The 13,735-nt window shown below is 43.1% G+C and overlaps 1 protein-coding gene across 3 annotated transcripts in view; it reads left to right on the top strand.

Moving 5' to 3' along the window:
- Positions 1-13,735, top strand: part of BRAP (BRCA1 associated protein) — a 31,695-nt gene that overhangs the window by 8,047 nt on the left and 9,913 nt on the right. For 2 of the 3 annotated variants that reach the window (XM_003420310.4, XM_064272219.1), the window contains exons 5-10: positions 1,182-1,295; positions 3,322-3,470; positions 6,602-6,677; positions 7,116-7,254; positions 7,629-7,738; positions 10,845-10,934. In XM_003420310.4, the coding sequence (XP_003420358.1) occupies positions 1,182-1,295; positions 3,322-3,470; positions 6,602-6,677; positions 7,116-7,254; positions 7,629-7,738; positions 10,845-10,934 (678 nt within the window). The remainder of the gene's footprint in view (positions 1-1,181; positions 1,296-3,321; positions 3,471-6,601; positions 6,678-7,115; positions 7,255-7,628; positions 7,739-10,844; positions 10,935-13,735) is intronic. The other variant, XM_023539319.2, reaches the window with a different exon arrangement.

Below are 13,735 nucleotides of genomic sequence, written 5' to 3'. Positions count from 1 at the left end.
CCTTCCTCAGCTGCGTAGCTCACTTGGTCGTATTAAGAAAGCATAAATAATCAAGAATCCACATTTGAATTACATCATCAGAGTGGAATTAAAAGCTGCTGAGAAACTTCCGGCAGCTGTAAGACTCAGAAGCCCTAGGAGGGTGGAAAAGCGGGACTATTTTTGTCTGGTACAACCTGGATCTCTTCCTAATGATTGGTGATGCGGCATTTCCTTTTGCAGAACCCACCCAGAAGCAGGTCGTATAGATAGGTTTGTAGGGCCAAAGCACACAACTTCCTGTGTTTGGGCTAATCCCTGTGTGGGAGTGAAATCCAAACAAGCTTTGGCCTCCCAGCTGCCTCTAAAATGTGAAGCTTAAAAACTGGAACCGTCTCGTTGTTGCTTCTTACTAAGGCTAGCCTAGAAGGTTTGAGGTACCTGTATCCACATTCACAAATACACACGCACCTTTGCAGCTTTACCTGATGGTAGCTGTTGCCCATTATTCCACCTGTCTTCCACTGTTAGGGAACCAGACAGGTTCACCTTGGACCTCTTGACCTTGGCTGAGAGTTTTACTTTCGGTATCAGACACTAGGTTGCTTAAAACCTCCTGATGGGATCCTTATCTGGATATCATGTAGAAGAGACGGAGCTGCCTTTCATTCCATGCCAGTTTCATTGGTGCTTTATTTTTTCTTGACAACGATGCTGACATTTTGTAAAAGAGTCTTTTTTTTTCTCAGTATTTTATTTTTCAGTAAAAGAGCTTTTCCGTAATGGTCGTCAGTTATGATTTGGTTCCAAGCTTTGCAAAAATGAGTGTTTACTTTTCAGCTGCTGTGGAAGTGCTGACTAAAGACAAAAAAACAGATAGCAAGGGACATGTTGACCGGTGCTGGTTGAATATTAGAATTGTGCTAGCCGTCAGCTTATCGCACTTCAGTACCTCCTGCCAGTTCAAGTAAAAACTCTGTAGCCTAGGAAGCCTTGTAGAGATGTAGCCTGTTCAGCTGTGGAGTCAGTCAGCCAGTCAACCTCCATTTGTAGATGTTCTTTTTGGTGATTGCTTTCTCTCCTAAATATAAATTTAAAAAGCTGATGAGAATAACTGAAGCCACACGTTTTGAATATAAAGCCAATTCATTTTAAGGATATCTCTGAATTTATTTTTTTCTTTTCCTCATTGGTGTACGTAGGCTGATGCAGACAGTTTTTACGTGGCATGCAATGGCCGCCAGTTTAACTCAATAGAAGACGATGTTTGCCAGCTCGTCTATGTGGAAAGGGCTGAAGTGCTGAAATCTGAAGATGTAAGTGTGAATGACTTTTATATTTGATGTAAATGTATCAAAATGGTATAAAATTGAATGTTACAGTATTATCTGAGGAAATGTCCCGAATAGGCCAATTCACGGGGGCAGAAAGTAGATTAGTGGTTGCCCAGGGACCAGGAAATAGGGAGTTATTGCTAATGGTATGGGATTTCTTTTTGGGATGATGGAAGTGTTCTGAAATTAGATAGTGGTGATGGTTGTACAACCTTGTGAATATACTTAAAAATTATTGAATTATATGCCTTTAAATGGTGAATTTTATCTCAATTTTTTTTTAATTGCCAAGAATGTTTTAAAAATTTTTTAAAGATATTATCTGTGTTGTTGAAACTGTTCAGCTAGTCCAGATCAGTGAAACATCACCCAGAGCCAAGAAGAGGTGTTTCTGGTTTTATTTTAAATATTAACCTTGAATCCCCTTCCCAATTCTTGATGACTGATTCTGCTTTGATAGCAACTTGTGATTGTGCTGAGCTGCCGCCCTTAATGGGAACCTTTCCCACAATATGTCGTCCATTGAGTCATTTAATGTAGCAGATTCAACTCTGTTTTATTATTAGATTTCCCTGCTTTTATAGTAGGTCTGAAATCAGCTTGATGGAAGTACGTCCTGATTAGGTTGTTCTATCATTGTCGTGGCTGGGTGCCATTGAGTCGATTCCAACTCATAGTGACCGTATATGACAGAGTAGAACTGCCCCATAGGGTTTTCTAGGGCATAATCTTTACAGGAGCAAATTGCCACTCCCACGAAGCCACTGGGTTGGGTCGAACCACCAACCTCTCATTTAGCAGCCAAGTGCTTAACCGTTGCACCACCAGGGCTCCTTGTTCTGTCATTAGATTATGTAAAATAAAATTTGATACGAGGTAAACGGGGGCTCTCTTGTGCTGGCCACTGTGCTAGACCTCAATTTTAGAGACTTCTCTAAGTGAACATGGCTTCTTTAGATACTTCTTGGAATTGTCTGCTCCTCAGGGGCTGTAGTCAGTATGATTTTTTTCTCAGCTCACCCTTATGTGTATGCCTTCTCCATCTTCACCTAAGTACTTCCTACTCACCTTTTGGCCATCAGATCTCAGCCGAGACATTGCTTTCTTTGGGATGTCTTTTCTGACCACCTAGACTAAATCGTGCCCCCTGCTTCACACCATTGTAGCTTCCCATATGTTTCCTTCATAGCACTTAAAACTATTGGTAATCTGATTTTTGTCCCTACACTCTAGGCCCCGTGAGGGCAGGGACTGACTCTGGCGTTTTGGACTGAATCTGTTTTTCTTCACCACTATCCCACACCTAGGACAGTGCCTGACATGTAGCAGGGACTCAATAAGTATTTGTTCATTGAGTTAATACAGAAAATCAGTGTTGTGGATGCTGTTATCACCAATTAAACTCCAAAACCAAACTCGTTGGTCTCGAGTCATTCCGACTCATAGCGACCCTATAGGACAGTAGAACTGCCCCATAGGGTTTCTTTCCAAGGAGCGCCTGGTGGATTCATACTGCCCACATTTTTGGTTAGCGACCGTAGTACTTAACCACTATGCCACCAGGGTTTCTGTTACCACCAACTGGACAGTGTTGTTATAATTTATGGAAAAATCATCCAGAATCATTCCTACTCTGCTGTTCTTATTCCTTTGCATTCTGTTATAGTCCTAAGATGCTTAGATCATGAGCTAGGAGTCTGGTCACATTTTAGAGTTATCCATTCACGTTTTGGCAGCAGTCTCTCTTCCTAGAGTATCAGCCCCACGAGGGAAGGAATCTTGTCTCTTTTGCTCACTGTATCCACAGTGTCGGGAATATAGGGAGTGCGTAGTCAGTACTTGTTGACTGAGTGAGTGAGTGAAAATATTACCAATTTAAATTACCTGGAGAGAGTCATAATGTTGAGATCACCCTGCCAGGAGTCAAAAAGCGACAGGGAAACTTTTTGGAAAGAAGAAATCAGAGCTGGGCTGAAGAGTGCAGCTTACGTGCGGTGTGTCCCTGCAGGGCGCCAGCCTCCCCGTGATGGACTTGACTGAGCTTCCCAAGTGCACAGTGTGCCTGGAGCGCATGGACGAGTCTGTGAATGGCATTCTCACCACGTTATGTAACCACAGCTTCCACAGCCAGTGTCTGCAGCGCTGGGACGACACAACGTGAGTGCAGATGCTCCAAAGAGCCCATTGGTATACTTCTCCGGGACCAAAAATAGCCACCACCAGAAACTAACCATTGCAGTGTTTAGTTGCATAAACCTCGGTGCCGCACGGTAAAGTGGTCATACGGAAGTGCCTCCCATTCTCTTTCTTCCTTTTCCTCAGTTCACATGGGTATCTGTATCCTTAGGCGAGGTCCTTTGTAGTGTGCTGATTCTGAGTCCTTGCGGAATTTTCCAAATAAGCATGAGTTGTTCTTTCCTTCCAAGAGCCAGAGAATGGAAAAAAGAAAAAAGTCAGCTTAGCCTTGAGCCTCTTGTGCTAAAACCGAATCTTCGTCTGAAACCTCATTTCTTACCTGCACTTGGTGTCTGCCATTTACTTTGGCATTCTTATCAACTGGACTACAGCATCCTAACATTTTAGTTTCTCCAGGCTATTGATGACCCAGTGGCCAGCAGTAATAGCAGTCACCTAGTAAGAGACACAGACCTATAGTGCCCTGTTTCCCAATGCAACGGATCCGTTATTCATAGGGAGGCATTGCTGCAGACAGAGAACTCAGAGGTAACCTGTACCTTTTTTTTTTTTAATCAAGGGTAGTTTCTTCTTTTGCAGACGGTACCGTAAGACTTAGCTAGAATGTAGATCACACACTAACCTTCACGATACACAGGGAAGAATAGAGGATCAAATAACCTCACACATAAATGTGAAATTGCAGCCACAGCAGGTGTCATGAAGGAGCAGTGTGAAGCACGACGACTGGAGGGTCAGCCAAGGTTGTCTGAGAGGTGGCCTTTGGAGCTGAGAGCTGAGATTGAGCAGGAGTTAGCCAGGTGGAGAGTGGGACTCAGGAGGAGGCACTGGGCAGGGTTGGAGGTGCATACGGGAGGGGTAAGAACATTCCAAAGCCCAGAAGTTATGAGGAGTGGAAGTTCAGAGGAATCTGCTCTCAACTTACAAGTGGGCCAGCAACTGGGAGGAGACACCGCCTCTAAGGGCAGGGACCTGGCCTGTTGACTTGTTTACTGCTGGGTGCCTTACAGGCATGAGCCCTGGTGTGTAGTTCGGCTCAGTAAATATCGTTGAGCAAACACGTAAACCTGGGGTTTTGCAGAGCGTGCTTATTTGACTGGCCAAGAGTCTTGCCTCAATCCCACAGTGTCCTCAGCCAGCCTGTTCTGGAGTATCACTGGGGGCTCTTCAGAGAATCATCCAAGTTTAAAGTCTTCTTGAATAAAGCCACACCAAAATGTGTGCTTCGCATAAAGTGCTTATCTGTATCTTGTGTCCATCTGCCACACCGTTCTGGACACTTCTTTGTTCCCTGCCACTCCAGTTTGACTTTCCATATAGATTAACTGTCATAGAACTACAGCATTTCAAAGTTGGAAGTTTCTTCAGAGATCATCTTGTCCAGCCTCCTCAATTTGCAGAGGAGAAAACTGAGGCCCAAAGAGGTTAGCATTAGCATGGTCAGTGTGTCCTGGCCAGAGTGGCAGAACTGGGACTAGAATTCAACCCCCACATAGGGTGTGAGGCATAGCATCTGCCCTCACAAGCACACAGTTCATTTAGCAAGTGGGTTTTGAGCCTGCGTATGTGGACAGTACAGTGCTAGGTGCTGGGGAAAGAATTGAACCTGGATCCTCCTCAGGGAAGTTCTGTCTTCTAAGGGAGTGGAAGCATACACATAAGTGCACGTGTTCAAGGTAGGTTGAAGGAGATAGAGATGGGCGTTGCCAGGAAGACTGCAGGCAGGAGCTGGCATTGGCACTGGGCCTCAAAGGGTGGTTTTTTCCACGTGCGAAGATGTCAGGAATGGGCCTTCTGGGAGGGTTTCCCCAAAAATCTCCTTGGGAACATAAAAATTCAAACTTATTCTTGGAGGGGGAAACGGGAATAATTTACTAAACGGTAAATTATTTTTTAGTAGATAGATGGTATATAACAGAGTCCTAATTGTATCATACAAATAAGTTTATTTTTGTAATTTTTCCGCTTCTTTCTCAGGATCAGATTTATTTTTGAGAAAGATCATTCTGGCACTATGTGGAGAATTAGATTTTAGAATTAGCTTGTTTTGTTATCCAGCTACTACACACAGAGAAAGGATGACACAAAGTTAGTTCCCACCTTTGACAAGACTCCATACCGCTTGCCAGCTGCCATTTTTTGTTATTCCTTTGAGTTTATAGTCTGTTTTCTCTTTTGATATTAAGAAAAAAGAGAAAGACTGGATCCTTTAACCTTTTCTTTGGAAGTGTAGCTAGAACCTCCTTACCTGTGACAAGAACTTAGTGTTCTTCCTACTTATTTCCTTTTCTTGGTTTTGTTTACTCAGTTGGGCAGCAGATCAACCCGATACTGCTTATGTCTTGAGTATCCTTTCTCCTTGGAGCCAGTTAGTCTCAACCCTTAAATTACAACCCACTTTCTATTATTTTTGCTTATCTGACAAAAATATTTATGACTTGTATTAGTATTACGTCATCTTGTATATAATAGAAAAGGATTAATGGATTTTTTCAACGCCATTTTTATTAGTTTTTTGTAAATCATAACCTGAGTACTTACACAGCACTCATATCTTCACTGCATGGTACGATGTCGTGTGTATTTCAGGAAGTACATTAACAGTTTTGGTTTTTTTAATTTGATACAATTTACTACAGATTTTTATTTCCAATGCTTAAAGAGCAACCTTGAGAGGACAGGGTACTTTTTGAATGATTGAAGTCTTTGGAAAATGTGGGTAGAGTAGTTTGAAGTAAAAATACCTTGTGGATAACCAGGTATGAAATAATAACCTGTCTCAAGTCTCTCCTTCTAATCTGTAAATATTTAGCTCTTTGATTATCTTAGCTTTAGGCAGGAAGCTGGAAAAGGGTATGAGGCCAATCAAGATTCCTCTGGTTTATCAACATTTTATATTTTTAATTTTCTTTAATAGTAACTTGAAAATGTTTTGTTTTTGAACGTTGAACATCAAAGTGTTTTGTTTTGCTGTCCTTAGTTATAATCAAAAAGAATGTATAAAAGAAGGGAGATACAGAATTAACTTTCAGGCTCTGTGACATCTGTCTTTTCTATTTAATCCGGACCATCATCTTTTGCTGTCCCGGTAGGTGTCCCGTTTGCCGATACTGTCAAACGCCAGAGCCAGTCGAAGAGAATAAGTGTTTTGAATGTGGTGTTCAGGAGGTAAGTAAGGGGTGCAGGGGAATAATAATGAACATCTGGTGCTTTCTGCCACGTGGTGTAGCTTAAATTCTCTTAAATTCTTACCAAAACTGAAGTTCTGATTTTTTTGTCTGGGGTCAGGCAAGAAATAGGAATACCCAAATGCTTTTACTTCCAAGAAAAGTACTGTATGCTTTTATTCTTTGTTCCTTATAAAGGCCTAGACATTTTTTGATACATTGTGAACGTTTTTCTTACTATTTACATAAAGCTCCTTAGACATCAGAGTGAGAAAATGATTTACCCATAAAATCATCCTCGATTGTGGGCCTTGAAACGTGTTTATTCAAAACTCCTGTAGAAACAACTCAAAGTCTATTGCAGGCCCCTTCCCACCCTAAGCGGGCTAAGTCATATATTTTCACTTGGCTGATGAAGATCTCACCTTCCTCTTGGCAGAACCTTTGGATTTGTTTAATATGTGGCCACATAGGCTGTGGGCGGTACGTCAGTCGACATGCTTACAAGCACTTTGAGGAAACACAGCACACGTACGCCATGCAGCTCACCAACCACCGCGTCTGGGACTACGCCGGAGGTGAACACCGCCCTTGCTTTCTAATTTGGAGTCATTCTGTGTGGGAACTTTTCCTTCGGAACCTCTCCACTTTCCCTCACAGTGTGAAATGTCATCTTCCTGACAGCTGTCTCAAACTTGAATTCTCACGGTGCCCCTGAGAGCACTGTTGGCCATGAATGGCCTGAATCGCACATTATAAAGAAAGTTCATACTTCCACTCTTGCCCGCTCACTCTCTCTTTAAAATTCAAGTGATTTAGCCCACCTTTAAAGAAATACTGCCAAGGCATTTAATTTTGACCTATGAAAACAAAAATTTTGTCAGAGTTAACACATATGGAGACCCTTTTCATTCTGAAGAAACAACTTTGGTTGACTCATTCTTTTCTTTAGATAATTATGTCCATCGACTGGTTGCAAGTAAAACAGATGGAAAAATTGTACAGTATGAATGTGAAGGTGATACTTGCCAGGAAGAGAAAATAGATGCCTTACAGCTAGAGGTAAGCTGCTGTAGTCACCACCTTTTTACTCTTCTAATTCGAAAGGTTGTTTGGGCTTTTAATTTTGCCATTTACCCTCATGCAAACTTTTTTTTTTTTTTAAAGTTCTATCACTGCTATGAATGATTATTCAAATACTTTTATTCTGTCTCTTTTGAAAGTCTAAGTTTCACTGTGCCTTACTGTTTTCAGTGAAATGTTCCCAGTTGTCTCAAGTTCAGGCTTATGGTTGTCCTTCATAGCTGCAGTAACGCTGGAAGTTAAAAATGTTCTCGTTGGCGTCACGTTGTCGGGTGCCGTCGAGTCGATTCCAAGTCATAGCAGCCCTATAGGGTAGAGTAGAACTGCTCCATAGGGTTTTCTAGGCTGTAACCTTTCCAGAAGCAGATTTTTCTCCTGCGGAGGGGTTAGTGAATTCAAACTGCCAGCCTTTCGGTTTACAGCTGAACACTTAACCATTGTGTCACCAGGGCTCCTGGCATCACATTAGTAAGTGGAAACTGAAGAGACTTGGTCAGAATGAAGAAAAGCCAACAACATTGTTCCGTGCCAAGAAGCTTTTTCTTAAATTTTGGGTTGGTGCTTTATGAATTAAAGGCATGTATTCTTAAAGTAGGAGCCCTGGTGGCACAATGATTAAGCACTCAGCTGCTAACCAGAAAGTCCGTGGCTCAAACCCACTAGTGGCTCTGTGGCAGAAAAGACCTGGGAATCTGCTCCGTAAAGATCACAGCCTAGGAAACCCAATGGGGCAGTTCTGCTTTGTCCTGTAGGGTCACTATGACTTAGAATCAACTCGATGACATACAACAGCAATACTCAAAGTGTACGTTTTATGATGAAATTAGAGACACAAAGCCATCTTTTGGGCATTAATATACTTGAAAAACAACAAAATTAACATAATTCGATTTTTCTCCATAGCAGTAAATCCTGTCTACTCTTAAGTGATACAGTATAAATTTTATGTTAGTAAAAGGAAAATGAGTCATATTTTGTGTAAACTTCAAAAGAGATTTTATAAACAAATACCTTAATCTTGGGAGGAATGGACATTTGAAAACATGCTCAGATAGATTCCATAAAACGGCTTAAAATAAGGCTGGTGTTGTTACCATTAATAGATGGTTGTGTTGATGTGAAAAAAGATCAAACCCTTTATGTTTTTATTAGAATAAGTAGCTCTTCCATGTTGATTGTAAGTATGTACACACATTTTGTTCTTTCAGCAAATAATTATTGAGGGCTCCTAATTGTCAGCCCTGTTCCCGGCACTGGGGACACAACGCTGAACGAGCCTGATGAAATCTACCCTCATGAAGCACTCACTCATTCTCCTGATTGTCCTTTTTCTCGGTTGCACTTTCGGTCTCTTATCTAGCCTGCAAGCAAGTTCACATCTCTAGTCTTCTGAAATGCAGATGTGAGCTCGCCACTCCTCTGCCTTGATTCCCCTTTGCCTACGTTTTTCAGCATAAATATTCCAAAGCCTTCCAGTTTGGTCCCAACTTATCTCCAGCCTTGTCTCTCCATACCCTAGCCTCCAGTCTCACTGGTCTTGCTCACCTCCGGAGAGATGAACGTTCCTAGCTCACATCTTGATCCAGGAGTTCTTTCAGGACTCACATCTCTCTCCCCTCCTCCTGCTTGTCAAGAGCCTTCTCGAATTTCACCTTCTTTCAGAAGTCATACCAGATCCTGCCACCGTAAGCCATCTGTCCTCTCCCTGTAGTTACCCAGCACTGTCTTTCATTCGTGCAGGCATGTAGCAAACATTTCTTGACATCTACCATGTGCCAGGCACTGGAGGCTTGGGGATAAAGGTATAATTCTCACTTTCGAGGAGTTCACAGTCCAACCAGGGAGACAGGCAGGTAAACCAGTGATTAAATGCTAGCGTCGTAAGTGCTATTAATAGTGGACAGAGTGCTGAGGGAGCTGAGAAGGGCTGGGAGGGACAGGGCAGTTTCCTGGAGGAGAGAAGAGGGAAGATTGTTTGAGTTGTACTTTGATTATAACTGGTGTGGTTCTTTATACAGCCTGCTTGAACACTCAGTTCTGTTTTGCTTTTTTAATGTATGTTTCTCCTCGAGCAGATCCACAGTCCAGGAAGTTGGGAGTATATTTGTAATCTCCATGTTCCTCCTGACCCAGTGTGTGTTGAGTGGAGTAGAACCAAGCTGTAAAAAAATGTTCTGATGGCTACTCCTACTCTTCTGTAGACCGTTAAAGGCCAGTTTCTGTTTTGTTTTGTTTTTAAATTGTGCTTTAAGTGAAAGTTTACAAATCAAGTCAGACTCTCATACAAAAATTTATGAACACTTTGCTATATACTCCTAATATATACCCCCTGAGGCAGCGCACTCCTTCCTTCCACTCTCTTTTTGTGTCCATTTGGCCTTCTTCTGACCCCCTCTACCCTCTCATTTCCCCTTCAGACAGGAGATGCCAACATAGTCTCATGTGTCTACTTGATCCAAGAAGCTCATTCTTTACCAGTATCATTGTTTATCCCATAGTCTAGTCCAATCCCTGTCTGAAGAGTTGGCTTTGGGTATGGCTCCTGCCTTGGGCTAACAGAAGGTCTGGGGACCATGACTTCCAGGGTCCTTCTAGCCTCAGGCAGACCATTAAGTCTGGTCTTTTTATGAGAATGTGGGGTCTGCATCCCACTGCTCTCCTGCTCCCTCAGGGGTTCTCTGTTGTGTTTCCTGTCAGGACAGCCATCGGTTGTAGCCGGGCACCATCTAGTTCTTCTGGTCTCAGGCTAATGTAGCCTCTGCTTTATGTGGCCCTTTCTGTCTTTTGGGCTCATAATTACCTTGTGTCTTTGGTGTTCTTCATTCACCGTTGCTCCCAGTGGGTAGAGACCAGTTGATGCATCTTAGATGGCCGCTTGCTAGCATTTAAGACCCCAGACGCCACTCTCCAAAGTGGGATGCAGAAATGTTTTCTTGATAGATTTTGTTATGCCAGTTGACTTAGTTGTCCCCTGAAACACTGGCCCCCAAATGCCCGCCCCTGCTATGCTGTGAAGGCCTAGTTTTAATTGCTTTTCAGAGACTGACAACAGTGACTTACGTTTTGGTGTTTATTCTGTTTCTAGTATTCATATTTACTAACAAGCCAGCTGGAGTCTCAGCGAATCTACTGGGAAAACAAGATAGTTCGGATAGAGAAGGACACAGCAGAGGAAGTAAGTCTCTGGTTTGGTGACTGTGCTGAAATGCCACGTGGCAGGGAACTCTGGTGTTGGGGGTGGGGAAGGCAGAGGCCAGGAGAAAGGCAATCTTAGAGTCTACCCTTTTCAGTCTCATGTACAGGTAGAGTACTGCTTGGCCTAAAAGAAACTTTGGGTTTGAAGGCTTGAGTATTTTGGCATTTGAGGGTTTTGGGAGGGGTTTTTTTTTTTTTTTTGGTTGGTTGGTTTGTTTTTAACCTCAATCAGGCTTTCTAGTGCCGTGTACAGTCCCGTTAAAAAAATAGAAGTATGTACATAACGGTTTGTAATTTGAGTCAGCCAGTTGGTTTGTCAACTTGAGAACAGCTGCTTTGGGGAGCTCAGTGTGGGCTTCAGAGGCAGCAAGATGCTGCTGAGCCCTTCTACATTGAAGGAAATAAAATCGGGCAAAGACACAGGTGCTTCGGCCACCACCCTGGTGCCTTACTGGTCTAGGGCAGTGGTTTCTAAATTTTAACAAGAGAATCCTTTAAGGAAGATGCCGTTCACTACTCCAGGGTATAAAAGAGAAAAGTGGTGTGACCTTTGGGAGGGCCCAGAGATCTAACCGCTTGCTTTTCCCCTTGTGCCCAGCATGTCCAAAGAACCCTTTAGGATTCCAAAGAAGAGAGCTTGAAAACCAGTGAACTATAAACTCCTCCAAGGGTTTTTGTATAATTAGGACCCTAAGAACCATTCTCAAGACTGTCTAATTCATTGCTTCCCTTGGTGTCAGCTAAGGGCTTTTTAAAATTAAAATGATGATTTTAACAGTTTTGTGAGCTCTCACCAATATCCAGGCCTTCAGATGGGACTGCAGAGCAGGGCTTGGGACTCACCTCTTTGGTGGCTGGGATGACCTGGAGTATGGTGGACCGGGCCCAGGCTCTTACTTGATGCCAGCCCCAGGGGCCCCAGTCTCTGGATGACCAGCTATCTTGTGCCTAAGATGAGGAGAAATCAGTTTTTTAAATCAGTGCATAACACCAGCTTTAAAGTGACCTTTAGTTAAAAATTCTTGATGAAATTGTTGAAAGAACCTTCCAAGAAATGGAACTGCCTTTCCGGAAGTGCTGAACTCACATGACTTAGAGCTCCGAGTAGAGTTTGATCAATCAGAGTACTGATAGGGAAGGACATGCTCCCTGCTGTCCGGTACTCACTGGGGGCGAAGCATGGCTGCTGCCACGTGATGGTAAGTAATGGACTGGAAGAAGCACCCGCAACTCCGCCTCAGCCAAATAAGCTTCATGCGTGCTCTGCAAAGCTAACCTCAGGATTCTCTCTGCCCTTGAAGACTTTTAGGATTAACTATATTCCCAAAAATATGCCAGTGAAAGGCAAGTCAAGGGGCAGGGAAGCTACAGCTGTGAAAGTCGTATTTACTTTTCTGTAGGAATGAGGGGGAGGCGAGGCAGCCCTAAACATAAAACTTTAAGTGCTTGAAAGGATCTTTTTGTTTTCTAATAACAAATTCCATTTATCTACAAGTTAATGGATTGTGTAAGCCTGTGGTCCCTGCCGCCATCCTCCCTCTTGACCAGTCCCCTGTCCATCTTCCTCCAGCAGTGGGGCTGCCTGAGGAGAAACAATAGCCGACCCTGGGTTTTGCTACCGAAATTCTCCTTCATGGGTCTCTGAGAAGTGAGTGTTTGGGGGGTTGGGGGGTGGTGGTGAATGAGGGTGGAAGTCACGGCGGATTTAGTACTCTCTCCCCTAATGCCTTAGGTAGTGCCACGGTTATGGCATGTGAGCAGAGACCTGTTCTAAACAATGAGACTCATTCCTACTTGAAGGGTCTTAGTTTTCATGGAGCCATATACACAGAGTCAGTGGCCAGTCCAGGTGAATTCCCCTAAAGATATGGTTTTCCCTAACTTCATTTTAATCAGTATTTTTCCAGCTGTGGATAGTGAAATGAATTTGGTAGGTCACAACTGGTATTTTCATTAAGTAGGATAAATGTAAAGCATCAGAGTTTGTTGCATTTAATGTTTTGTACAGGGCTTCCAGCTGGTTCGTTCTGGTTCCAGCTTCCGCTGAGAATTTGCATTTCTATCAAGTCAAGAGATCAAAAGATGCATTGCATTGGGCAAATCTGCTGCAAAGGACCACTTTAAAGTGTTGGAAAGCAAAGATGGCACCTTGAAGACTAAGGTGCGCCTGACCCAAGCCATGGTATTTTCAGTCACTTCATATGCATGCGAAAGCTGGACAATGAATACGGAAGACTGAAGAAGAATTGATGCCTTTGAATTGTGTTGGTGAAGAACATTGAATATACCATGGACTGCCAAAAGAACGAACAAATCCATCTTGGAGGAAGCACAACCAGAATGCTCCTTAGAAGCAAGGATGGCAAGACTGCATCTTACATACTTTGGACATGTTGTCAGGTAGGATCAGTCCGTGGAGAAGGACATCACGCTTGGCAGAGTACAGGATCAGCGGAAAAGAGGAAGACCCTCAACGAGGTGGACTGACACAGTGGCTACAACAATGAGCTCAAGCATAATAACGATTTGTGAGCATGGCACAGGACCGTTCAGTGTCCGATACATAGGGTCGCTGTGAGTCGAATCTGACTCAGTGGCACCTAACAACAACAGCAGCAGCAAGTTCCCAGGAAGTTATATATAAGAGTTACCTGGGGACCTTGTTAAAATGTGCAGATTCAGTGTATCTGGGGTAGGAATGCAAATTCTCAGCAGGGAACTTGTTAGAAATTCAAATTCTCAGCAGAGGTTCAAACTGAACAAACCGGTGTGAAGCCCTGG

Source organism: Loxodonta africana, chromosome 19 (assembly GCF_030014295.1).
Source record: "Loxodonta africana isolate mLoxAfr1 chromosome 19, mLoxAfr1.hap2, whole genome shotgun sequence".
Classification (NCBI taxonomy): Eukaryota; Metazoa; Chordata; class Mammalia; order Proboscidea; family Elephantidae; genus Loxodonta; species Loxodonta africana.
This window is presented reverse-complemented; position numbering and strand designations above follow the sequence as displayed.